Consider the following 26,523-nt stretch of genomic DNA (forward strand, 5'->3'; position numbering starts at 1 on the left):
CTGGACAAGGCAGACCAATGGCAGTGTTCCCTCCCGGGCCAACATCCCTGAACTGCAGTGAACGGCCGCCCAGTGTAGGCAGTGGGAGGAGTGCACCGCCTCACACTAGCCCACCCGTCCGTCCCAACAGGGACCTCCCGTCCGTCCCAACAGGGACAACCAGCCCACCCGTCCGTCCCAACAGAGACCTCCTGTCCGTCCCAACAGGGACAACCAGCCCACCCGTCCGTCCCAACAGAGACCTCCTGTCCGTCCCAACAGGGACAACCAGCCCACCCGTCCGTCCCACGGTGAGGGGCTGCAGCTCCTGCAGCGGTGAGGGGGGAGGGCAAACCTGTCTTCATACCAGGAGTGGCTGCGGCGACTGCCAATCATATCGTCCTGGGCTCTGATGGGCTGAAGCTATCATAGCCAACCAATCCGTGGCCGAGGGGCTCAGCCGATGCTAAAGCCAATCATTGGCTTGCTGCACGGTGATTGGCTGACTGCGCTCACAGCCGGGTCGGTGACGTGCCCGAGCGCCGGGCTTTGGGGTGAGCGGGGCCTGGGGGTCGGGGTCTCGGCCTGGCCGGGCCCCACTGTGGGCGGCGGCGGGGTGCTGGTCCGGGGCCGATAGGTGGGGAGCGGGGGGGGACTGGGGTTGAGGGCCCGGACGGGGGGACGGGGGCTGGAGGCCCGGTTGGGGGGACGGGACTATCGGGGGGTCGGGGCTTGAGGGCCCGGTTGGGGGGCCGGGGCTGGGGGCCGGGCCGGGGGCTGAGGGCCCGGTTGGGGGGACGGGGCGGGGGCTGAGGGCCCGGTTGGGGGGACGGGGCGGGGGCTGAGGGCCCGGTTGGGGGGACGGGGCGGGGGCTGAGGGCCCGGTTGGGGGGACGGGGCCGGGGCTGGGGGCCGGGCCTGGGGGACGGGGCCGGGCCGGGACTATCGGGGGGACGGGGACGGGGCTGGGGGATGGGGCCGGGCCGGGACTATTGGGGGTTTGGGGCCTGAGGGCCCGGTTGGGGGGCCGGGGCTGAGGGCTGGGGGCCGGGCCGGGGGTGCCGCCCCGAAGCGGAGCGGGTCAGGGCGCTGCCGCGGGGCTCCGGCACCGACGCCGCTCTGCCGTCGGTGTGGCTGCCGCTGAGCTCTCACGCCGGGCGGTGTCTGTGCCCTGCTGGGCAGCAGAGTGCCGGCCGCTCTGGGTGTCCGGCCGCCGGCGTGCACTGTGAAGGGAAATGGGCGACTGCCTTCCCGGGGACTGTGATCGCAGAGGGCTGAGCACTTTGAACACGTTGCCCCTGCACTCGGTGTACTCAGTCGGAGGCTTGGTACTCATGCAGAGAGCCCTTCGGCCCACAATGCTGTGCTGACATAGCTAATCCCTCCTACCTACAGAATGCCCCTATCCCTCTCATTCGTGTGCCCATCCAAGCCCCTCTTAAAAGCCCCCAATGAATTTGTCTCCACCACCCTATCAGGCAACGCAGTTAACATGTTTCTGTTTATTGCAGGATCTTCTGAAGATGCGGAGTTAGTCATTGCCAGTCTGCTGGGACAGAAAGGAAGCGGCATCAGGAATTGTACAGGAGGAAGGAGTATCCAGCACGTAGTGTTCACTGCTGATCTTTGAGTGATCACCATGGCTACGTCCTTGTGGAGGAAATTGAAGTCATTCCCTCACCAGGATAACTTGTCCTGTATGGTCCTGTCAAGTGACACGGTTCCCCTGGACTTCTCGGAGGATGAAGATGATGTGCCTACATTCACTGGTGCCGGTAAACTGCAAGTGGGCACTTTGGATCAAACTGATGAGATTGCACATGTGCCGACTGTGATTTGCAATGGGACAGTTGCAGCCAGTGGTGACAACGTTGAGTCCTGTGCGGAGCTGAAGGCTCTACAGGAACCAGGGTTCAAGGACGAGCTTCCAGGAGATGGGCAGTGTAATGAGGAGGAATGTAAACATTGTGTTAAGAACTCAGAATTAGTCAGACAGAGGACGGTGAAAAGAAAACTGTGGATTGCTGTTACACTCTACAGTTTATTTACCATTGGAGAACTCATGGGTAGGTTTGATTTGGTTTCAAATATTCGGGTGATTGACAATTTGAACTTCGGATGAATATTTATCACTGATTTATGTCTCTTTGAAACGAGGTAACAACTGTTGGGTGAGCTCAGCTGGAAGGAACTGATTGGATAAAAGTCTGTATCTACCTTTCAGGGTTTGAGTATGCTGCAGAATTCTGCCTTTACTGGAAATCAACCTGTTCTGGTGCAGATTCTTTAACCAGTCCCTGATTATTGTGGGGGAGTGGGAAGTCTGGGATTTTATTTTTAAATTGGGCAAAGATATAAGATTTTTGGACAAGACTTCCCAGTAGAAAAGAGTGCAGTGGGAGAACTGGAGTGGGAAGGTGCGTAAGGGAAGGCTGAGGTTGGAACAGGCACATTGGGTGCCTGCTGTCGGCACGGATGTGGTGGGCCAAGTGGCCCATTTTCCTGTTGTGTGACAATTGCATAATACTGGGGGGTGACTCCCTGATGATATAGGACCACAGTGAGGGGGAGAAGGCTGTTAAATGCAAACCCAGTCTTGGATGGAGGTGGGAAAACCCAGAGCTGTGGATTTTGCAGCATTGGAGGTGAAAATGTTCATGCTTCCTGACAGTACTCGGTGTTAGATGTACTCTGAACTAACAGATGCTCTGTATCTTCATGGGATAGAAAGCCATGTGTGCAGGTTAGCTGGTGACACAGCAATGGGTAACGCTGTAGCAGTGTAGGTAGAAGCATTAAGATATATCTTTATTAGACACATTGAAACACAGTGAAATGCATTGTTTTGCGCAGTGTGTTCTGGGGCAGCCTGCAAGTGTTGCCACGCTTCCGGCGCCAACATATCACGCCCACAACTTCCTAACCCGTACGTCTTTAGAATGTGGGAGGAAACCGGAGCACCCGGAGGGAACCCACACAGTCACGGGGAGAACGTACAAACTCCTTACAGACAGTGGCCAGAATTGAACCCAGGTCGCTAGTGCTGTAATAGTGTTACACTGCTACACTACTGTGCCTACCCTACTATATAGTGAAATATGATTAAATGAATTGTAGATAAATGTGAGGTAATCCTGGGTCTGAAACAGAGGCTGGGAAATCACAGGTGGTTTGTACACCAGGGTCTTCAAAGTGTGGGTTTTGGTAAGTAAATGGTGGAAAGCAAGAAGTGATGGAGGTGTGAGGATCACTAAAATGTAATGGTGAGGTCCAAAATAGTAAAACAAGCTGCTAAAATGTTGACCTTTGTATTTAGAGAACTGAAATACAATGTGGTAGATGTTATTGCTGTTGCTGTAACCCAAAGAATAAAGGGATATCGGGTGTCAAATCAGTTAGAGTGGTGAGCAGGTTGGAGAGCATAAGGATTCCCCTCCTTGCTCCTAGAATCATTCTGTCTGTGATTTTTGTTTTTCCTTTTTTCCCCACCAAACAGGAGGGTGGCTCTCGAACAGCCTGGCGGTCATGACTGATGCGGTTCACATGCTGGCTGATGTGCTTGGGATTGCTGCTTCCTTGGTTGCACTGTATCTTTCTGCAAGGCCTCCAAGTAACAGATTCACTTTTGGCTGGCATCGATTTGGTATGTGACCACAGGTTGTCTGATGATTGTGCATAAATAATTGAATGAAAGTGATATAAAGTGATATAAAGCACAATATGGTACACAAGCTTTGCCCTGTACCTCGGGTAGACACTTCTAAATTGAGAATGAGTGAGGGAGATGGGCTAAGGTGGAGCATCATGGAGAGAGGCTTTAACCTGGAGCTTGCAGTTCCAGTTGAGGGGATAAACAGGTCACCCTACGGGGGGGTGGAGGGAGGGGGAAGAGTGGGGAGTGGGCAGTTGCATTTGTAATTGCAGAGACTGGTACTGAACCTTCAAGTAAAGTTGCTGATTCCGTGGTGCTGCTTCAGAGTTTAACAAAGGGAAGCTGGGAAATCACAGCATGCTTTGTGCACCATGGTCTTCAGAGTGTGGGCTTTGGTAAGTAAAGGGGGAGTTTCGGTGAAGGAGAGGGATGCTGAGGACTTGCTATGGGAGCGTTCCACCACTGGCTTCTGACCTGCTGGTGTGACATCACTGAAAGTCAGTAACTGGACGGTCAGTTTTTCCTGATGTTCTTGTTGTTACAGCTGTTAGTGAGGGTGAGGTGTGGTTGGACACCCCAGCAAGACTGAGAAGTGATGAAGATGTAGAGGCTTCAAGAGACCTCTACTTTTTGTGATATTTGTTAATGACTTAGATGAGGGGGTGGAAGGGTGGGTTAGCAAGTTTGCAGACAACACAAAGATCAGTGGTGTTATGGATAGTGTGGAGGGATGTCGAAGCTTACAGAGGGATATTGATAGGATGCAGAGCTGGGCTGACAAGTGGCGGATCTGGAGAAGTGTGAGGTGGTACACTTTGGAAGGACAAACTCCAAGGCAGAGTACAAGGTAAATGGCAGGATTCTGGGCAGTGTGGAGGAGCAGAGGGATCTGGGGGTTCATATCCACAGATCATTGAAAGTCACCTCACAGGTAGATAGGGTAGTTAAGAAAGCTTATGGGATGTTAGCTTTCATAAGTCGGGGGATCAAGTTTAAGAGCCGCGAAGTGATGATGCAGCTTTGCGAAACTCTAGTTAGACCACACGTGGAGTATTGTCCAATTCTGGTCACCTCATTATAGGAAGGATGTGGAGGTGTTGGAGAGGGTGCAGAGGATATTTACCAGGATGCTGCCTGGATTGGAGAGTATGGATTATGAGGAGAGACTAAAGGAGCTAGGGCTTTACTCATTGGAGAGAAGGAGGATGAGAGGAGACATGATAGAGGTGTACAAAATATTAAGAGGAATAAATAGAGTGGACAGCCAGCGCCTCTTTCCCAGGGCACCAATGCTCAATACAAGAGGGCATGGCTCTAAGGTATTGGGTGGGAAGTTCAAGGGAGATGTCAGAGGGAGGGAGTGGTTGGTGCATGGAATGCGCTGCCTGGGGTGGTGGTGGAGGCCGATACGTTGGACAAGTTCAAGAGATTGTTAGATAAGCATATGGAGGAATTTAAGATAGAGGGATATGTGGGAGGAAGGGGTTAGATAGTCTTAGGAGTGGTTTGAAGGGCGGCACTACATGGTGGGCCGAAGAGCCTGTATTGTGCTGTATTGTTCTATGGTACCTCATGGGAGGTCCTGCATTCTCGGAATGTTCCAGACAGCCACATGTGTAGGACGTCTGCAGCCGGCGACCTGTGTTTTGGAGCTAGAGCAGTGGCTGAGTCACTGGTGCATCCATGTGGATGGCACGATTAGGGAGGTGGTCACACTGCAGCTGAGAAGGCAGGGGGTGCAGGGGTACCAGTCCCATGAGAAGGAGCACCCAAGTAGTGCAGGAGTCCTCTGAGCCAGTCTCGATGTTGAGAAGACTTCCATAGAACCATAGAAAACTACAGCACAGAAAACGGGCCATTCAGCCCTTCTAGTCTGTGCCTGTTGTACACTCTCCTCTGAAGGAGTGCAGGCGTGAACGTGACACTGGAGGTGAAGAAAAATGTTAGAGCAATAATGATCTGGGGGACAGACATGTTTCTGTCATTGTGGATGTGGCTCTTAGTGCCAGGGACAAGGATGCTAGCGAACAGCTGCAGAACATCTGGAAGACCAAGGGTAAGTAGCCAGAAACCGTGGTCCTTGTTCAGCAATTTGAACTGCAGCTGAAATTGTCTTTGGCTTAACCTGTATCCACAAGCTTCGCTCATTAGGAACTATCTTGCTATATAGTTAGCTCTAAGAAAGACCTGGCACAAGAATGATGGGTGAATGGCCTCCTCCTGTGCTGTATTGGTCATATTTATTTAGTTAAACCATGTGCTGACTCCTAGATCTGATTTACTGCTGAGTAAGCTGACTGAAAGTCACTACTGCTCAATCAACTGATTAACAAGTCATTTGTTTATCAGTTGATTGAGCGGTGACTCTGAACCTTGCATCATGAGCCTCAATGTAAAGCAATAAAACTGTGCATCATCTGCAGACTGCCTCTAGAGCTAATGGCGCAATACTTACAACAAGACCATGTTGTAAATATAGAGTGTATTAAACATCAGGGCCTGCACAGCCCAATCCTGTGAGGAGGGATGTTATGTTTTCCTGATGTAAAGCGGTTGTGTAAAGTTGCTGCGATGTGTGTGTTGGGGACGGAGAGCAGGGGGTGGGGTGGGTCTTGATTCCGTAAGTATAATTATGAAAACACAGATTGCATGTAGTCAACATCCTAATTTAGCGGAAAAACTTGACAAAACTATTCTTTCATTACATTATTTCTGACTGCTGCCTCACCTTGAAAATGTGACTGCAGGCAGGGTATACGGAACCAGCTGCTGGGGGAAGTGGTCGACAGGGCAGGCAGGCAGTTTGGAGTTTGTGGCTTTTAGATGGACACATGAGTGGATGATACACAGCAGGAGGATATTTAGTATAAATTGGCATCAAGATTGGCACAAGATGGTGGGCCGAATGGCCTGTGCAGTGCTGTAATGTTCTGTGTTCACTGCTCCCGGGGCGGGGCTCAGACCTGGCGATGAGGGAGGACTGGGAGTACATTTCCAAATCGGGACGATGTACAATTTGGGGAACCTGTGGGTGTCGGTGTTCCTGTACTCCTGCTGGCCTTGCCCTTGGTCATAGAGACCAACACACACAACGCTGGAGGAACTCAGCGGATCAGGCAGCCTCTATGGAGGCAGATAAACAGTCGACGTTTTGGGCCAGGACCCTTCATCGGGACTGGAGAGGAAGAGGGAAGAAGCCGGAATGAAAGGGTGAGAGGAGGAGGAGCACGAGCTGCAGGTGATGGGGGAGGGGGGTCAAAGGAGTGATGTGAGAAGCTGAGGTGATTTCTCTAACTTCCAGTAACTCCCTCCCTTCCCCCCTTCCCTCATTCCTGTGGCCCCCTCACCCCATCTCTTTACCCTGCCCTGCCCTTGTGACCTGCCCACTACCTCCCTCCTATTCTCCACCTCCTTCCCTTTATTCCATGGTCTACTGTCCACTCCTACCAGATTCCTCCTCTTTGCCTCTTCCACCTATCACCTCAGCTTCTTGCATCACTCCCTCTCATACCCCCTCCTCCACCCACCTACCTTTCCCCCTCTCACCTGGACACACCTGTCACCTGTGCCTGTGCTCCTCCCCCTCCCCAGACCTTTCTCTTCTGGCTCCTGCCCTCTTCCTTTCCATCCAGATGAAGGGTCTCGGCCCGAAACGGTGACTGTTTATTTCCCTCCATAGACGCTGCTCAACCTGCTGAGTTCCTCCAGCGTTTTATGTTTTGCTCCAGATTCCAGCATCTGCAGAATCTCTTGTCTTGCTCTTAGAGACTGCAAGTTTGTGGTTGTTGGTGGAGTAGCTCAGGTGAGTAACTGCAGCGCCTTCTACAGACATTACACACTGTAGCCGTGCTGTGCTGGTGGTGGAGGCAGTGAATCCTGAGGGTGGAGGGTCAGTGTCAATGTATCAATGCTGCTTTTCCCGGGTGATGTTGAAGGAGATTTTTAGAGCTGCATCCAAAACAACAGTGTATAGGAAGGACAGGCGGGTAGGCAGAGGGGGAGGTGTGGCCATGATGGTTAGTAATGATTTAAAATCAATAGAAAGGAAGGACATTGGGTCAGAAGAGGCAGAATCCTTATGGGTGGAGCTAAGAAATAGCAAGGGTAAAAGGACAATAGTAGCAGTTATATATAGGCCCCCTAATAGCAGTCAGGAAGTGGACGATAAGTTGCAGTTTGAAATAGAAAAAGTGTGCCAGAGTGACAATGTGAAGATAATTATGGGGGATTTTAACATGAAGGTGGACTGGGAAATCCAGCAAGGCGGTAGATCTCAGGAGAGTGAGTTTGTGGAATGCCTACAGGACAGTTTTTTGGAACAACTTGTTGATGAGCCCACCAGGGGATCGGCTGTTTTGGATTGGGTGCTGTGTAATGAACCGGAGGTGATTAGGGAACTAAAAATAAAGGAACCATTGGGAACAAGTGATCACAATATGATTGAGTTCAGTTTCAAATTTGAGAAGGAGAAGCTGGTAGCTGGTGTATCAATATTTCAGTGGAACAAAGGAAATTACAGTGGCATGAGAGAGGAACTGGCCCAAACTGATTGGAAGAGTAAGCTAGCTGGAGGGACGGCAGAGCAGAAATGGAAGGAATTTCTACAAGTAATAAGGAAAATGCAGGATAGATATATTCCAAGAAAAAAGGTTTTGAATGGAAAAAAGGCACACGTGGATAACGAGAGAGGCAAAGGCTAAAATAAAAGCAAAAGGGAGGGCATACAAGGAAGCAAAAATTAGTGGGAAAACAGAAGACTGGGAAACTTTTAAAAACCTGCAGAAAGAAACTAAGAAGGTCATTAGGAAAGAAAAGATGAATTATGAAAGGAAGTTGGCAGATAACATTGGAAAGGATACTAAGAGTTTTTTTAAATATATAAGGAGTAAAAGAGAGACACGGGTTGATATAGAACCAATTGATAATGGCGCGGGAGAGATTATAATGGATGATAAAGAGCTGGCAGAAGAACTAAATGAGTATTTTGCATCGGTCTTCTCTGTGGAGGACATCAGCAATATACTGGTTAGTCAAGGGTCTCACGGAATGGAACTGAGTTCAGTTAAGATTACAAGAGAGAATGTGCTAGGAAAACTAAATGGACTAAAGACTGATAATTCTCCCGGACCGGATGAGGTGCATCCCCTGGTTCTAAAGGAGGTGGCTTTAGAGATAGCAGAGGCATTGGTGATAATTTTCCAGGAATCGATAGACTCCGGCATGGTTCCGGAGGACTGGAGGGTCGCAAATGTAGTTCCGCTGTATAAGAAAGGTGGGAGGCAGCATAAAGGAAATTACAGACCTATTAGTCTGACGTCGGTGGTGGGAAAGTTATTGGAATCGATCCTCAAGGATGGAGTTATGGAATACCTGGAGGTGCAAGGCAAGATAGGTCCTAGCCAACATGGTTTCGTGAAGGGAAGATCCTGCCTGACCAACCTATTGGAGTTTTTTGCAGTAATCACAGGTAGGGTGGATGAGGGAGAGGCAGTAGATGTTGTGTATTTAGACTTTCAAAAGGCCTTCAACAAGGTGCCACATAAGAGACTGATTAATAAGGTGAGAGGTCATGGAATTACAGGTAGGATAACAGAATGGGTGGAGCATTGGCTGGTTGGCAGGAGGCAAAGGGTGGGAATAAAAGGATCTCTTGTTCTGGTTGGCTACCGGTTACTAGTGGTGTTCCACAGGGGTTGGTGTTGGGGCCGCTTCTTTTTACCTTGTATGTTAACAATTTGGGATGATGGAGTAAATGGTTTTGTGGCTAAGTTTGCGGATGACACCAAGATAGGTGGAGGAGTAGGGAGTATTGAGGAGACAGGAAGGTTGCAGAGAGACCTAGATAGGAGAATGGGCAAGGAAATGGCAGATGAGATTCAATGTTGAGAAATGTGCAGTTGTACACTTTGGAAACAGAAATAAACGGGCAGATTATTATCTAGAAGGAGAGAAAATTCAAAGTACAGAAGTACAAAGGGACTTGGGGGTATTCATGCAGGACACCTTAAAGGTTAACCACCAGATCGGATCAGTGGTAAGGAAAGCGAATGCTATGTTGGCATTCATTTCGAGAGGTATAGTGTATAAAAGTAGGGAGGTGTTGATGAAGCTCTACGGGGCACTAGTGAGGCCTCATTTGGAATACTGTGCACAGTTTTGGGCCCCATATCTTAGGAAAGATGTGCTGATGTTGGAGAGGGTTCAGAGGAGATTTACGAGGATGATTCCTGGAATGAAAGGGCTTATGTGTGATGAGCGTTTGTTGGCTCTTGGACTGTACTCACTGGAGTACAGAAGAATGAAAGGGGACCTCATAGAGACATTTAAAATGTCGAAAGGACTGGACAGAGTAGATGTGGTCAAGCTGTTTCCCTTGGTGGATGAGTCCAGGGCCAGAGGGTACAATCTTAGAATTAGAGGGTACAGGTTTAAAACAGATGAGGAGAAATTTCTTTAGCAAGAGGGTGGTGAAATTGTGGAATTCCTTGCCACGTACAGCAGTGGAGGCCAGATCATTGGAGGTGTTTAAGGAAGAGAGATAGATATCTAAGTAGTCGGGGTATCACGGGATATGGGGATAAGGCTGGAAATTGGGGTTAGGTTTTGTTTTTGGCCCCCCCCCCCCCCACCACCCCCAATTTCTCATTTCTTTTTTCCCTTTTCTTTGGAGCAGACTCGATGGGCCGAATGGCCTACTTCTCCCTTGTCTTGTGAACGTGAGAATTAGAGACAGGATGTCAGTTGTACAAGACATTGCTGAGGCTGCACTTGGTGTATCGTGTGTAGTTTTGGTCACCCTGTTGTAGGAAAGACGGACAGCTGGAAGGAGCGCAGAGAAGATTTACGAGAATCTTCCCAGGACTCGAGGTCCTGAGTTATAGGGAGAGGTTGGGCAGGCTAAGACTTTACTCCTTGGAACGTAGGAGACTGAGGGGTGACCTTGTAGAGGTGTATAAAATCACAAGGGCATAGATGAGGTGAATGTACAGTCTTATTCCCAGGGAAAGGGAACCTTTCTGGTCTGGTTCTGGTCGCCTCATTATAGGAAGGGTGGAAATGTTGGAAAGGGTGCAGAGGAGATTTGCCAGGATGCTGCCTGGTTTAGAGAGTATGCATTATGAGGAGAGACTAAGGGAGCTAGGGCTTTACTCTTTGGAGAGAAGGAGGATGAGAGGAGACATAGAGGTGTGCAAAATATTAAGAGGAATAGATAGAGTAGACAGCCAGCACCTCTTTCCCAGGGCATCAATGCTCAATACAAGAGGGCATGGCTTTAAAGTAATGTGTGGGAAGTTCAAGGGAGATATCAGAGGAAGGTTTTTTACCCAGAGAGTGGTTGGGGCGTGGAATGCGCTGCCTGGGGCGGTGGTGGAGGCTGGTACATTGGTCAAATTCAAGAGATTGCTAGATAAGCATATGGAGGAATTTAAAATAGGGGGATGTGTGGGAGGAAGGGGTTAGATAGTGTTGGGCGAGGTTTAAAGATTGGCACAGCATTGTGGGCTGAAGGGCCTGTATTGTGCTGTACTGTTCTATGATTCTAAAAACTGGAAGGTATAGGTTTGAGGGTGAGAGGGGAAAGATTTAAAAAGGACCTGAGGGGTAACTTCTTCACACAGGGTGGTGGGCATATGGAACGAGCTGTTGGCGGTGGAGGAAGTGGTAGACAGAGTAGGTACGGTAGTGTAGCGGTTAGCGTAATGCTATTACAGCGCCAGCGACCTGGGTTCAATTCTGGCTGCTGTCTGTAAGGAGTTTGTACGTTCTCTCCGTGACTGCGTGGGTTTCCTCCGGGTGCTCTGGTTTGCTCCCACATTCCAAAGAGGTACAGGTTAGGAAGTTGTGGGCATGCTATATTGGCGCCAGAAGCGTGGCGACACTTGCGGCTGCCCCCCCCCCCCCCCCCCGAACACTACGCAAAAGATGCATTTTGCTGTGTATTTCGATGTACATGTGACTAATAAAAATATCTTAGGCAGATAGAATAACAACATTTACAAGTCATTTGGACAGGTACACAAATGGAATAGGCTTGGAGGGATATGGGTCAAATGTGGGCAAATGGGACTTGCTTAGATGACACCTTGATGAGCAGAGCATGGTCACTTAGTGTATTTGGGAGGCGGTGTGTGGTGTGACATTTTGTGTGGAAATCTGTTGCAGAGGGGAAAGAGGCGGTGCTTAGTGTTTTTAAAAATTTATGTATAAAATGGACTAAAGTAAGAAAACAACGTTTAGTTGAATGAGCCAATAAAGCTGCCAGTTCTTGAGCTGTTGACATCCATGTGCAGGGATTGGTATTGGTTTACTATTGTCACTTCTACTGAAGTACAGTGGAAAAACTTGTCCTGCATATCGTTCGTGCAGGTCAATTCATTACACGGTGCATTGAGGTAGTACAGGGTAAAACAATAACAGAGTGCAGAGTAAAGCGTCACAGCTACAGGGAAGTGCATTGCAGGTAGACAATAAGGTGCAGGCTCATAAAGAGATAGATTGTGAGGTCAAGAGTCCATCTCATTGTACAAGGTCGATGCCATTCAATAGTCTTATCACTGGGATAGAAGCTGTCCTTGAGCCTGGTAGTATGTGCCCTCAGGCTCCTGTATCTTCTGCCCGCTGGGAGAGGGGAGAAGAGAATGACCCGAGTGGGTCTTTGATTATGCCGGCTGCTTCACCAAGACAGCGAGAGGTACCGACAGAGCCCATGGAGGGGAGGCTGGTTTCCATGATGTTCCATGGTTTCCATGATTTCGATGGGCTGTGTCCAGAACCCTCTGCAGTTTCTTGTGGTCCTGGGCAGAGCAGTTGCCGTACCAAGCCGTAATGCATCCAGATAGGATGCTTTCAATATGCATCGATAAAAGTTGGTGAGTGTCAAAGGGGACATGCCAAATTTCTTTAGCCTCTTGAGGAAGTAGAGTCGCTGGTGAGCTTTCTTGGCCGTGGCATCTACGTGGTTGGACCAGGACAGGCTATTGGTTATCTTTACTCCTTGCATGTAAAGATGTCAACAGGCAAAATAAGGAAAGTACTGATGAAGAATGGGTCCAAGTAAAGACCTGTGCAACAGTCTGAGTGTGGTGGTGGACCTGACCAACTGCTCTGCGCCTGTCTTTGTGGAAGGGCCTTGATGTTGGGAGGAAGGAAGTTAGTGACTGGAAATGAGAGAGTGGGACAAGCGTGCTGAAGGTTCCTGCACAGTCAGCAGCATTGGGAACGTGTTCCAGGCTGTTGAAAGGAGGAACTGACTCCATCGTTTTCTGACCCCCGTGGCTAAAGGCCAGATACTGGTGGGTTGGAACCTGGCTGATGTGCTATTGTCATTTAAAGGATGAGAAAGGAATAGGCTGAGTAACTGAAGACCACCCGGCCTGACACTGGTTACATCCATGAGGCACAACGTCGGGCAGTGTTTGGGAGGTGTGCATTAATCCAGGACAGTCGGCGTGGTCTTGACTAACTTGATTGGATTTTATGTGGCAGTAACGAGGAGTGTCCGTGAGGATATCATGTTTGATGTGGTCTGTGTGCATTGTGGCAGGATGTTAAATCGTCAGGTGACATCTGTGGGAAATCTGGGTATGGATAGGGTGTATTCTTACTGGGAGGTGACGTGCGTTTTATATTGAACAAGCAATCCACGTGAGGATTTCTTATTGCAGCTGTGAGTGATGGTCGCACAGCTGCGGTTACTGTGACCTCTGTGGCCAAGTACTGGACCGGTCATCTTTTGTCTAGGTGTGACTTTGCCCTAAGGACAGAGTGAACCTTCTCATTTCTCAGAAGTAGTTCACTCAACTCCTCGGGGCAGGGCAGGGATGGGGGAGGCTGAACTATTAGCTCTCTGCCATGGGAAATGAGTCCTTCCTGTTTTGCTGTCTGTGCTTCAGTTTATTAACCTTAATTAAAACTTGTGGTCCCAATTCCATTGACCCATTGACTAAGTTTCTCAAAGAATCTGGTGCCTGTGACCTCAAATCAACCTGATTATTCCTTCTTGCCTTCTGTGCTCGTTTGATGATGTATTAGTAAATTACTAGTTTATGATAACATGGTATTGTGTTATTTACATGTATAGACTGGGTTCATAGAAATGATCACAGCACTGGGTGCCCGTCGAGACGATGCCAACTCTAAGAAAAGCAATCTCTTCCATCTCATTCCCCATATCCCTGCAAATGATTCTCACTCAAGTGCTATACAACTCTTTATTGAAGGAACTGTTACTGGGCCTCGAACGCCAATAGGCAGTGGATTCCATGTGTGAACAGAGTCTTTTCTCACTTTACAAAGTTTAAAATGTCCCCTGGTTCTTGACCCATCTATTGATGGGACAGTCCCTCCTATCGACTTGGTCACGGGACTGTACGTCTCCATCAAATCTGTTCAGAACCACCTTCACTCCAGTGCGGTCATCCTGGCTTCTACTGTCCATCCTCGCTGCTGAAGTCCCTCATCCCTGGAATCATTTTGCTAAACCTTTCCTGCATCCTCTGTGGATGACAGAATAAGTGGACAATGCCCCAAATTGTGTGACATTCGCATTCCACCTGTGAATTCCACGCTGGTTCAGTTAACCTGTAGTTGTGATGATGGTTAGTGATGACCTTGCTGCTGCTCACTGATCTCTTCAGTCACAGGGTTAACGGTGAGTGCACGATTTGTGTTGACTAACCTTCTCCCTGTGTATTCCAGAGGCACTGGCCGCAGTGCTCAGTGTGTTCCTGATCTACGCTGTAACCGTCGGCCTTGTTTACGAAGCTGTTCAGAGGACCATCCACCAGGACTTTGAGATCCATGCGGATGTGATGATCATCATTGCAGCAGTTGGAGTTGCCATTAACCTGATGTAAGTCCAGCATTTACTTTAAAGAGCAAAGTTTTCTTCCTAATGTGGTGGCAAATAGTCTGGTGAGGTGACCACAGGCGGTGATGGTTTGTTTCCCCAGATTCATTGGTTTGAGCTTCCAAAGGCCGGGGGAATTACCAGTGGAGGCTGATGCCCAGGGTGGGGTGGGGGCAGCACAGACTGGGAGGTTAGGAGAGAGTTGGGGGGGGGGGAGGGGGGAGGTTGCCGAGTGACATAGGCAGGTGAGGGGGGGTGTGGTTGCCAAGTGACGTAGGGAGGTGAGTGGGGGGGGTTGCCCAGCGATGGGGGGGGGGGGTGGTTGCCCAGCAACGTGAGGAAAGGACATGGAAAGAGTGCCCAGTAATGGAGTGAGGTATAGTCACGTCTGACTGTAATCCTCCCCAAATAAAGATTAATACCATTTCTGACTTAAACCACTCAGAAAATTCACCACAGTTGGGGGGAGTTGATTTCCATCCACTGAGATGAAATTATTTAATTGTTTTGGCTTTGATTGGTCGTGATTTTCTGCCACGTGTTGGGATGGCCCTGACTGGACAGCTGATACTTTGGCTGTTCAGAATGATGATGGAGTTTGAGGTCAGACCCTGGCTGAGCGATTGTGTTCTGCACTTTTTTTTCACTGTTTATAACTTACATGTTTCTAATTTAAATTTACCAGAATGGGATTTTTGCTGAAGCAGTCCACTCATCCCCATTCCCACTGTCCTTCAGAAAAGGCTGCCAGAGGAGCTTCTGGGAATGCTCCTGAACGTGCTGATCATTCTGGGAATCTGGCAGTCCGAGCTGCTTTCATCCATGCTCTGGGAGACGTGGTGCAGAGCGTTGGAGTCCTGGTGGCAGCTTATATCATCCGGTTTAAAGTACGTGTGCCCATCCTTTGTTGCACTGTATGGCTCCATAGTGAGGTGGGAGTGCTGTCCGATCCCTGATGTGCAGAGGGCAACACTGATTTCACAGCAGCGACCAGACCTGTTTTGGGAGATGAGGACGTGCTTTCTGGAGTTTGGGCTGGAACAGAGCGATTGAGAAATAAGAAACTGGAGCAGATTGTCCTGCTCTGCTGCTGACTGAGGTCAGGACTGCTCCACATTGCAATCTTCCTGGACTCCCCATGTTTTCAGTGTTCAAAACTCTATCGATCTGTGTTTTATTGTATTAGTTTTCAGGATTAGGGATTTGCTGGCAAGGTTAGCATGTATCACCCTGAGAAGGGTGGGGGAGATGGTGAACTCGGTGACAGAGACTCCTGGGCTCTGCAGAGAGGAAAAATCCAAAGATTCACCACTCCAAATGAAGGAACTTCTCGTCTCAATCCTAAATGGTCCAGCCCTTGCCCTGTGACCCTGGTCCCAGACTCCTCAACTGGGGGGGGGGATAACATCCTCCCCACATCGAGCCTGTCGAACCCAGTAAGAATTATGTAAGTTTTAATGAGAACCACCCTGAATCTTTCAAACTCTGGCAGATCCAGCCCTGGTCCCCTCAGTCTCTCCTTGTTTGGCACATCTGCCATCGCTGGAACCTTCACCACACCCCCTTCAAGGATGGTATATCCTTTTTTATAGAGAACAAAACTGCCCACACCTGGTGGGTTTGAATCAGGACCCATGTAGTTGCACCAAGATAATTGTAATCAAGACCTCACATCCTCTTGCAATAAAAGCCAACATTTCATTTGCCTTTAATTCTTCAGGCACGCTCTATCTATACCTGGGATTGTTCAATACCTGGTGCTTGTAAATACAAGGGCTTCACTGCACAAAGAAAGCAGTTGGACCCATTCCAGGGGTTTACAAACTCCCAAACACGCAGCTGCTGTCTTTATATTCAATGTCCACCTGAGGTGAAACTTGGAGCGATTTTCCCCCAGACCCACACCCAATTTTATTGCTGTGCTGTGAGATCAGTGCAAGGAATTTCAAACACTGCCTTTGTTCCAGAGCCTGGACACAAAGCAGTCTACTTCCTGTCCTTTCAGAATAAATATTTTGCTTGTAGTATCCCTTTAACTTTCGGTGAACTATTCCTTCTGTGCCCTGTTGTCTCCAGCCGTCCATGGTACTGTAGAAATGACCGGCTAGGTACCCCACCCGGAGCACTGGTGACTAGGGGCCAAGCAATGTTTCGGCTGTTTTAGTGGTGCCTGGTCGTTTCAGTAAAACTCTGTATCCAGTGGCTCTGTACCTGTTCGCTCCTTGTTTTGGGGTCCAGTGTCAGAGTTTTGACAAACTGAAACTCACCAGGTTCGATTTCCTCCTCCCTTTTAAACGTGTTGAGCGACTAAAATACTGAACCACTGTGTAACCTGTAAAAACAAAGTGAAATGAAAGTGTGCTGGGTTATTAATGGGGGGAAATGTTCAATAGTCCAGGAAATCTGCCAGTCTGCTGCCAAAGTCCTGAGCCTGCCAGATTACTGGAGTTCTGCTTTGACCAGATATTGCCCGGAGTTCTGCTTTGACCAGATATTGCCCGGAGTTCTGCTTTGACCAGATATTGCCCGGAGTTCTGCTTTGACCAGATATTGCCCAGAGTTCTGGGGGTGTGAATCGACAACTGATTCTGTCTGTGGCTCAGCTGGTGGTTTGGCTCTGAATCCTCTTCATTTCTCTTTCACAGCCGGCCTACAAGATTGCTGACCCAATCTGCACCTACATCTTCTCCTTTCTCGTTCTGTGCACAACATTCCGGATAATACGCGACACTGCTCTGATCTTTCTGGAAGGTACAAGTTTTGGTCAAAAGTGGTCGTTTTTTTTCCCTCAAAGATAGTGGTTGAAAAGCAACTCTAATTGGATCTTCTCCACTCCAGGGTGGGCGTGGAGAGTTTTTTTTTAAATTTGTTTCTCAATATCTGCAGCTTTTTTCCTTTTCTCAGAATTATTTTCATGAATAATACTCAAATAGGAAATTATTACATTTCAGAAATTTGTTTGTGTGACTGTCACTTTGGTTGGAAACACATGATATTGGACTCATTGCCTGGAGGGAGCCGCACTGATCGTGTGGGGACATTCCTTTATAATGATCAAGCTGACTTGTTTGCCCTGATGCTCTAAAGTGAGATGACATCTTTCTATTATTTAATTCCTCACTGCCCCGGTTGGAAAAAATATAATTTAAATTCTAACCTGAAATGGGGAGAGTTCTGTTTGATGGCATCTTGTGTTTCAGACTCGGCTTGGTGTAAAGTCAGGTACATCGGGTACCAAATGTTTCCACCAGTAACGAGAGCTGAGAGCTGGGTGTTAACATGGACAGTAGGTGTGCAGCATGTTCCCAACAGTCTGTGCTGCAGTTCATCAGTCTCCTAACCAAAAGGACTGACAAAGAATTTGGACACTGGTGGGAGGTCGGGAGAACTGAGGTGCAGAGCAAAGAAGTAAAACAAAGACCTTTCCCATATACCGAACCCATCCGGTTCAGTCGTGTCCTTCGGAAGTGAATCTGTTGTCCTTGTCTACGTGTGACTCCAGGCCCACCGACGTGGTTGGCTCTTAACTAACCAGTTCAAAGGAAGATGTGGATGGGTAATCAAGGCTGGCATTTCCAGTAGTGCCCATGTTCCATGAATGAATAATTTTCTTTAAGGAAAGTGAGGCAGAGACTGGAAGTGGAGGAGGAGGCAGGGAGGTGTCACTGACTGGCACATCTCTCGGTGAAGGGCAGACAGTGGTTGAAGGGCCACGAGCTGTAAGCTTCTAGATTGTCCCCAACCTGAGAGTCACTGAGCTGTGGGCACCCCATCCCCACCGTTCTGGACAAGTCCCACTGGTGCTGCCACACTACTGGTCTGGAGCACGTTTTGGGTCTTTTTGCTGTCCTAACAATTCCAATTGTCAGCAAGGTGACTCCAGACTTAGATTTATCATCACTGACATATGACATGAAATTTGTTTTGTGGCAGCAGTACAGTTTAAGACATAAAAATCAATAAATTGCAAAATAAAGGAATAACAAGGTAGTGTTCATGGGTTCAAGGACCATTCATAAATCTGATGGCGGAGGGGAAGAAGCTGTTCCTGAATCATTTGAGTGTGGATCTTCAGGCTCCTGTACCTCCTCCCCAATGGTAGTAACGAGAAGAAATGATGTAATATTGTGGAACTTCCCGTTGTGTGGCTGTCTCTTGGAGCCGGTCTTCCTGCCACTGGCTCTCCTTTCATTGGTCTTCTGTACCCCTCAGGTACTCCGAGACACCTTGATGTTCATCGTATACGGGATTCGCTGCTAAAGATAGAAGATGTCCATTCTGTTCAGGATCTGAATGTGTGGTCACTAACCATGGGGAGAACAGCAGCCATCGTGCACTTGAGGCTGAGTAAGTGGTGTCCACATTTATCCCACTACTGGCATTATCGTGGGTATGACCTTGCACCTTTGGTACTGGATAGTTGTGAGCTGGTGCAAGAAAAGCCTTCATCTGATTGCCTCCTCCTGTGTGTCTTGTTTCCTGTGGTCACAAACATGGCCCGTGGCAACTTCAAGCTCTCTCTCACATCGATGTTCAACATTGTGTACAGTTCTGGTCTCCACAGCAGGAGGGATGTCGTGGCAACAGTGCAGGAGGGATTCGGGATGCTCCTGGAATGGAGGCTGTAGTTACAAGGAGAGATTGGACAGGGTGGGTTTGTTCTCTCTGGAATATAGGAGGCTGAGGGGTGACCTTGTAGAGGTTTATAAAATTATGAGCATAGGTAAGGTAGACAGTCAGTCTTTTGTCAAGGGTAGGGAATTCCAGAGCTAGAGGGCACAGGCTAAGGTGAGAGGGGAGAAGTTTAAAGGAGATGTGGGGTGGGGGGGGGGGGTTTCACTCAGGGTAGTGCGTATCTGGAGTGAGGTGGTTGAGGCACGTGCAATTACCATGTTTGGACAGAGTCTTGGATAGGAAGGGTGTAGAGGGACGGGGGCCTAATGCAGGCAGATGGGACTGGTGTAGATGGACATCACGGTTGGCATGAACGAGTTGGGCCGAAGGGCCTTTTCTGTGCTCTATGATCCTGTGATTGCAGATTGGACTGAACAACAAATAGCATGGTCTGCTGTTGTCACTTCAGTACAAACCACAGTCTGTTCTAACTTTTGCTACAGTCTCATTTCTGTGTGCGAAGGACAAAAACATTCCCAATTCCGTTTGCCATTTACATCTGTTTAACACCCACTGAAAACACAAAGTGCCCTAACCCCGGGTCGCCCTCGGCAACAAACAATGTGCTGGTCCCTCGCGTCTCCTCTGCCACTCTCCTTGCATGCTGGGAGCTCTTTAGCTGCTCGGGTACCAAGCAGATCAGATGGGAGGTGGAGAGGATGGGTGTGAGAGTGCTGTCGGATGTGGAGAAGGGGACGGGGTGAGGGGCGGGGGGGGGGGGGGGTGGTGGATGTTGGATGGATGGGATTTGGAACTTGTGATGCTTGAGCTTCATCTTGGTGGAAGAACTGGGTCCCAGTACTGGTGATGTGTAACAATGTGCTGATGTTTGTGTTCTGGTTAGAACCACTGAGCAGTTCGCTGGTGTTCACTGATTCAGTATCAGCATGCTCCTGGTGGCTACTTGGTTCTGATTACTGTGTGTGTTCAGTTCCAGAGAGCACATCCAGATGGGAAGACGTTCAGTGCAAGGCTCGCCATATCTTGCTGCGTTCCTACGGTGTGCACCGATGCACAGTGCAACTGCAGGTCTACAAGGAATCATCGAGCAGTGTTTGCACCAAGTGTGGCTCCTTGGATGGTTAGGGGCCTGCTCTTTAAAATTAGTGCCTTTTCTACAGATTAAAGTGCAGTATTTGAAACTGTTATCACACAGGAGCTCAGCTTGTGAAGGCCAGCTGTAATATTGCAACCAGACAACATGTCATCTTGCTCTCACTGCCAAAACCTCTCAGCAGCTGATTTGAAGACCCTTTTGTTCTTCAGGCAGCCTCTGGTCATGGGTTTCCTCGCTTTCCCACGTTCCTGTGATCAGTGATTGATTTGTTCACATAACCTTTCAAACTTTTCATTCAGTACACAAACTTTAGCCATTGTGTGAGAGATCAGAGTTTTCATTGGTGACATAACGGTGATCTGGGGCTGAGCAGTACTGCTGCTGGGAACGAGGAGATGGTGGGATGGCCTCATTGTGTCGGACCATTCGATGGACTTTCGAGGGGCAGGTTGAAGGCTGTAATCTGATGTGTTGACTCCTGGTTCACTGCAGCCAGTGTTTTATACCCCTTCGTGTTCCCCTTTACAGCCATGCTTGCATCTGAGCTCCTAACACCTCTTGGAGAGCAGATGGGAACTGAGGCTTCAGTTCCTAGTGGCTGTCCTGCAGTGTTGTCTGGGCAGGGAATGTTTTACTTGCTTCAAGACCATTCATTTCCCAGAGGTGCTGGTTCCTGTTTAATGAAGGTTTAAATGCAGATGTGCCATTTGGAATCACAGGTTGAGCAGGAATAATTACAAAGTTGTGTGCAATAATGTAGTGTTCTGGGATTGGGATTTGGAAGATGCATTACTAATGTCCACCGTTAAACAATATTTAGAGATCAGCACTTTGAACAAGTCTATCTGAATGAAATCTCCTCACTTCACCTTTTGTGACCTCGGCCTCTAATCATTAGAGGAATGTTTAGCCTTTAATCTCCTGGAAGAAATCAGGAAATTTTAAAATGTTTATAATGAGGAAACACTAAGAAACAAGAGGTAATGATTTGTACAATCTGGTGAGATTATTTTTATAATTAATGTAACGACAGTATTTCTGATGCTGTTCATCACAACCCACTTGTTCTGTTACATTACAGGATGTGCTGTGTCCTGTTTAATGGGATTGTCGCAGAGCTAATCAAATGATGATTACTGGTTACCTGTACTGTACCGTTCCATGGGCAATGGATTCTGTCTGACAAGTAACATTAGGGGTCAGCCTTTGTGCCAAGTGCCACCATCTGTCGCAAGCATCAGACATCTTTAAGCAGTGTGTTTTGGTGCAATAAGGTGCTGGTGCCGTTTGCTGCTCGGATAGGCGACCCGGAATTGCAGTCATCTTGAATTTTCCCCTTCAGCTGGTCGCTGCTGTTCACTTTGTTTGGCAGTGCGGGTGTTACCTGTGGCTGGCGTGGGTGGTGCCCGGTGCGGGTGTTACCTGTGGCTGGCGTGGGTGGTGCCCGGTGCGGTGTTTACCTGTGGCTGGCGTGGGTGGTGCCCGTGCGGGTGTTACCTGTGGGTGGTGCCCGGTGCGGGTGTTACCTGTGGCTGGCGTGGGTGGTGGCCCGGTGCGGGTGTTACCTGTGGCTGGCGTGGGTGGTGCCCGGTGCGGGTGTTACCTGTGGCTGGCGTGGGTGGTGCCCGGTGCGGGTGTTACCTGTGGCTGGCGTGGGTGGTGCCCGGTGCGGGTGTTACCTGTGGGTGGTGCCCGGTGCGGGTGTTACCTGTGGCTGGCGTGGGTGGTGCCCGGTGCGGGTGTTACCTGTGGCTGGCGTGGGTGGTGCCCGGTGCGGGTGTTACCTGTGGCTGGCGTGGGTGGTGCCTGGTGCGGGTGTTACCTGTGGGTGGCGCCCGGTGCAAGTGTTACCTGTGGCTGGTGCCCATGCTGATGTGGGTGGTACCTGTGGGTGGCGCGGATGGTGCCCGATGCGGGTGGTACATGTGGCTGGTGCCCATGGCTGATGTGGGTGGTACCTGTGGGTGGTGCCCGGTGCAGGTGGTACCTGTGGCTGGTGCCCATGGCTGATGTGGGTGATACCTGTGGCTGATGTGGGTGGCGCCCGATGCGGGTGGTACCTGTGGCTCCTGATGCGGGTGGTGCTGCTGTCTGAGGTCACCAGTCTGGGTCCCTGATACCTGATGTTTCTGCTGTGTGCCCCATGGTCAGAGAGATGGGCACATGAAGAACCAAGCATGAGCAGTGACTGCCACGTTCACTTTCAAGGTCTAGGCTGCAGATTCCCTGCTTCACTTATTTACAAGTTGTATCCAATCTTATCTCTTCCTTTCCTGTGTTTTAATGCCTCACGTTTCACATTGATATTTGGTGGCAGATTTTGTACATATTTTGATTGAATATTAATGTTGTAACTAACAACCATCCTCGGTACCAATCACCTCCTTCAATGACGTCTCATTCACAGATTTCTCCCTTTGACTCGAGCCCTTCCACGTACAGTGGCTGACTGTTTTATTTTGTTCTTTTTACAGCAATGCGTATTTGCCCAGTTTCTGAATGCTTTTAAATCCATTGCTGTTCAATTTCATTGTTTTGCGATTATTATTGGTCATTATATTTTGCAAAATTGAATTCTCAGTCCCTCAAAATGGGATTTTCTTAAGATGAATACTGGGATAACAGATTTGTCCTTTAAGATAATAAAATATTATCTGATTTGTGTGGATGCTCCCATTTTCTTTGTTTCACTTATCTGCTGATCTGCTGGAGGTGATCCTCGTCAACCTACTTCTCCACTGGATTTGAACTGTGTACCGTCTACCTTGTGGAAATAACATTTTCTGACATGCACCAACCTTCACTTGTCATTGAATTTTGGGGCAGTGCCAATCCTTTCTGTTTGCTCCATGTCCTTTCTCAGTTCCTGATTAGTTTGTGTGTCCTGCTCCATCTATCTCCTTGCCAGGATTTGTGGGGCAGATCCCTGCTCCTGTTGCAGTGATTGATCTCTCAATATCTTTCTTCACAAATCAAAAACAAAACTGCATATTGCAGTGAATCTGAAATAAAAACCTGAAATGCTGGAAAAACACGCAGGTCAGGTAGCATCTGTGGAGGGTTGACATTCAGAGTCCTTTCAGAACTCAGAGAAAACAAGTTGCTGTAAGGAGTGGAGGAATTGGAATTAGTTTATTGTCACTTGTACCGAACTACAGTGGAAAAACCTGTCTTGCATACCGATCGTACAGATCAATTCATGACACAGTGCATTGAGGTAGTACAGGGTAAAACAATACAGAATGCAGAGTAAAGTGTCACAGCTACAGAGAAAGTGCAAAGCAGGCAGACAATAAGGTGCAAGCTCTTAACTGGGTAGATTGTGAGGTCAAGAGTCCATCTTATTGTACTAGGGAACCATTCAGTAGTCTTGTAACAGAGCAGTAGAAGCTGTCCTTGAGTCTGGTGGCCTCTGACAATTATCTGCATCATCAATGGAGATGGGAGAGGTTCTGGAGGGTTGCGGATATTGTTCCCTTATTCAAGTAAGGGAGTAGAGATAGCCCAGGAAATTATAGACCAGTGAGTCTTACTTCAGTGGTTGGTAAGTTGATGGAAAAGATCCTGAGAGGCAGGATTTATGAACATTTGGAGAGGTATAATATGATTAGGAATAGTCAGCATAGCTTTGTCAAGGGCAGGTCCTGCCTTATGAGCCTGATTGAATTTTTTTGAGGATGTGACTAAACACATTGATGAAGGGAGAGCAGTAGATGTAGTGTATATGGATTTCAGCAAGGTGTTTGGTGAAGTACCCCATGTGAGGCTTATTGAGAAAGTAAGGAGGCATAGGATCCAAGAGGACATTGCTTTGTGGATCCAGAATCCAGAACTGGCTGGCCCACAGAAGGCAAAGAGTGGTTGTTGATGGGTCATATTCTGCATGGAGGTCAGTGACTACTGGTGTACCTCAGGGATCTGTACAGGGACCCTTGCTCTTTGTGATTTTTTTTATATAAACAACCTGGATGAGGAAGTGGAGGGATGGGTTAGTAAATTTGCTGATGACACAAAGGTTGGAGGTGTTGTGGATAGTGTGAAGGGCTGTCAGAGGTTACAGCAGGACATAGATAGGATGCAAAACTGGGCAGAGAAGTGGCAGATGCAGTTCAACCCAGATAAGTGTGAAGTGGTTCATTTTGTAGGTCAAATATGATGGCAGAATATAGTATTATTGGTAAGACCCTAGGCAGTGCGGAGGATCAGAGGGATCTTGGGGTCCGAGTCCATAGGATGCTCAAAGTGGCTGCGCAGGTTGACTCTGGTTAAGAAGGCATATGGTGTATTGTCCTTCATCAATCTGGGAATTGAATTTAGGAGCCGGGAGGTATTGTTGCAGCTACATAGGTCCCTGGTCAGACCCCACTTGGAGTATTGTGCTCAGTCTGGTTGCCTCACTACAGGAAGGATGTGGAAGCCATAGAAAGGGTGCAGAGGAGATTTACAAGGATGTTGCCTGGATTGGGGAGCATGCCTTATGAAAACAGGTTGAGGGAACTCAGCCTTTTCTCCTTGGAGCGACGGAGGATGAGGGGGGACCTGATAGAGGTGTATAAGATGATGAGAGGTATTGATTGGGTAGATAGTCAGAGGCTTTTCCCCAGGGCTGAAATGGCGGGCCACAAGAGGACACAGGTTTAAGGTGCTGGGGAGTAGGTATAGAGGAAATGTCAGGGGTAAGTTTTTTTACTCAGAGTGGTGAGTGTGTGGAATGGGCTGCCGGCAACGGTGGTGGAGGCGGATACGATAGGCTCTTTTAAGAGACTTTTGGATAGACACATGGAGCTGAGTAAAATAGAGGGCTATGGGTAAGCCTAGTAATTTCTTAAGGTAGGAACAGCTGTGTGGTCCAAAGGCCTGAATTGTGCTGTAGGTTTTCTATGTTTTTGCCTGATGGGAGAGGGGAGAAGAGAGAATGTCTGGAGTGGGTGGGTTTCTGATTATGTCAGCTGCTTTACTGAGGTAGCGATAAGTTTAGACAGGGTCCACAGAGGGGAGGCTGGTTTCCGTGATGCGCTGGGCTGCGTCCACACTCTGCAGTTTCTTGCGGTGTTGGGCAGAGCAGTTGCCGTACCAAGCCGTGATGCATCCAGATAGGATGCTTTCTGTGGTGCATCGGTAAAAGTTGGTGAGTGTCAAAGGGAACATGCCAAATTTCTGAGGAAGTAGAGTTGCTGGTGAGCTTTCTTGGCCGTGGCATCTACGTCGTTGGACCAGGACGGGCTATTGATGTTCACTCTAGGAACTTGAGGCTCTCAACACTCTCAACCTCAGCACCGTCCCCTTTCCTGAAGTCAATGACCGGCTCTTTTGGTTTGCTGACATTGAGGGAAAGGTTGTTGTCATGACACCATATGATTAAGCTCTCTATCTCCTTCCTGTACTCTGACTCATTGTTATTTGAGATACGGCCTACAACAGTGGTATCATCTGCAAACTTGTAGATGGCGTTAGAGCAGAATCTGGCCACAGTCATGAGTGTATAGGGAGTAGAGGGCTGAGGACGCAGCCTTGTGGGGCACCAGTGTTGAGAATAATCGTGCTGGAGGTATTGCTGCCTATCCTCACTGTGGTCTGTTGGTTAGAAAGTCATGGATCCAGTTACAGTGGAAGGTATTGAGTCCTAGGTCTTGGAGTTTGGTGACGAGTTTGCTTGGGATTATAGTATTGAAGGCAGAGCTGTAGTCAATACAGAATAGTCTAATGTAAGTGCCTTTACTGTCCAGATGCTCCAGAGCTGAGTGTGGGGGCCAGGGAGATGGCGTCTGCTGTAGACCGTTTCGGCAGTAGGTGAATTGCAGTGGGTTGAGGTTGTCTGGGAGGCTGGAGTTGATGCGAGCCATGACCAGCCTCTCAAAGCACTTCAGATGGTGGATGTCAGAGCCACTGGTCGGTAGCCATTAAGGCCCATTACCTTGTTTTACTTGGGCACCAGGATGAGGTTAAAAATGTCTGCAAATGCCCCCACCAGCTGATCTGCACAGGATCAGAGGACACTGCCAGGGACACCATTCGGCCAGATGCTTTCTGCGGGTTCACTCTGCAGACTGATCTTGTGTCCTCGATGGTGACCACTGGAGGTGTGGGAGGGCAGTGGGTGGATGAGGGGATGACTGTGACGGGGTGAACTAATGGAGCCATTTGTCTGTGCAACATGTTGCTCACATGGTGAAGTCCTGGTGACGGTGAATAGCTGGGCTCACCAGGAGGTGCTGAGGTGCCAGAATACACAAGGGAGCAAGGAACAGCAGCAGAAGTGGGCGTTGCCCGTACAGACAGAGTTATCTGAGATTGGAGATTTCGATCTCAAGC

General features: G+C 48.8%; 1 protein-coding gene across 2 annotated transcripts; it reads left to right on the forward strand.

Annotated features, from left to right (window-relative positions):
- Positions 1-489: 489 nt before the first annotated feature.
- slc30a4 (solute carrier family 30 member 4) lies at positions 490-22,875 on the forward strand. Of its 2 annotated transcripts, none has more exons than XM_052040197.1 (8): positions 490-533; positions 1,491-2,045; positions 3,476-3,622; positions 14,330-14,483; positions 15,166-15,367; positions 17,126-17,231; positions 18,693-18,827; positions 20,086-22,875. In XM_052040197.1, the coding sequence occupies exons 2-8, from the start codon at positions 1,619-1,621 to the stop codon at positions 20,238-20,240; spliced, it is 1,326 nt and encodes a 441-aa protein (XP_051896157.1). In that variant the 5' UTR covers positions 490-533; positions 1,491-1,618; the 3' UTR covers positions 20,241-22,875. The 2 variants fall into 2 exon arrangements, with proteins under 2 accessions (XP_051896157.1, XP_051896156.1); XM_052040196.1 differs by lacking the exon at positions 490-533 and adding an exon at positions 546-616.
- Positions 22,876-26,523: the final 3,648 nt, after the last annotated feature.

This window comes from Pristis pectinata, chromosome 28, assembly GCF_009764475.1.
Source record: "Pristis pectinata isolate sPriPec2 chromosome 28, sPriPec2.1.pri, whole genome shotgun sequence".
Lineage (NCBI taxonomy): Eukaryota > Metazoa > Chordata > Chondrichthyes > Rhinopristiformes > Pristidae > Pristis > Pristis pectinata.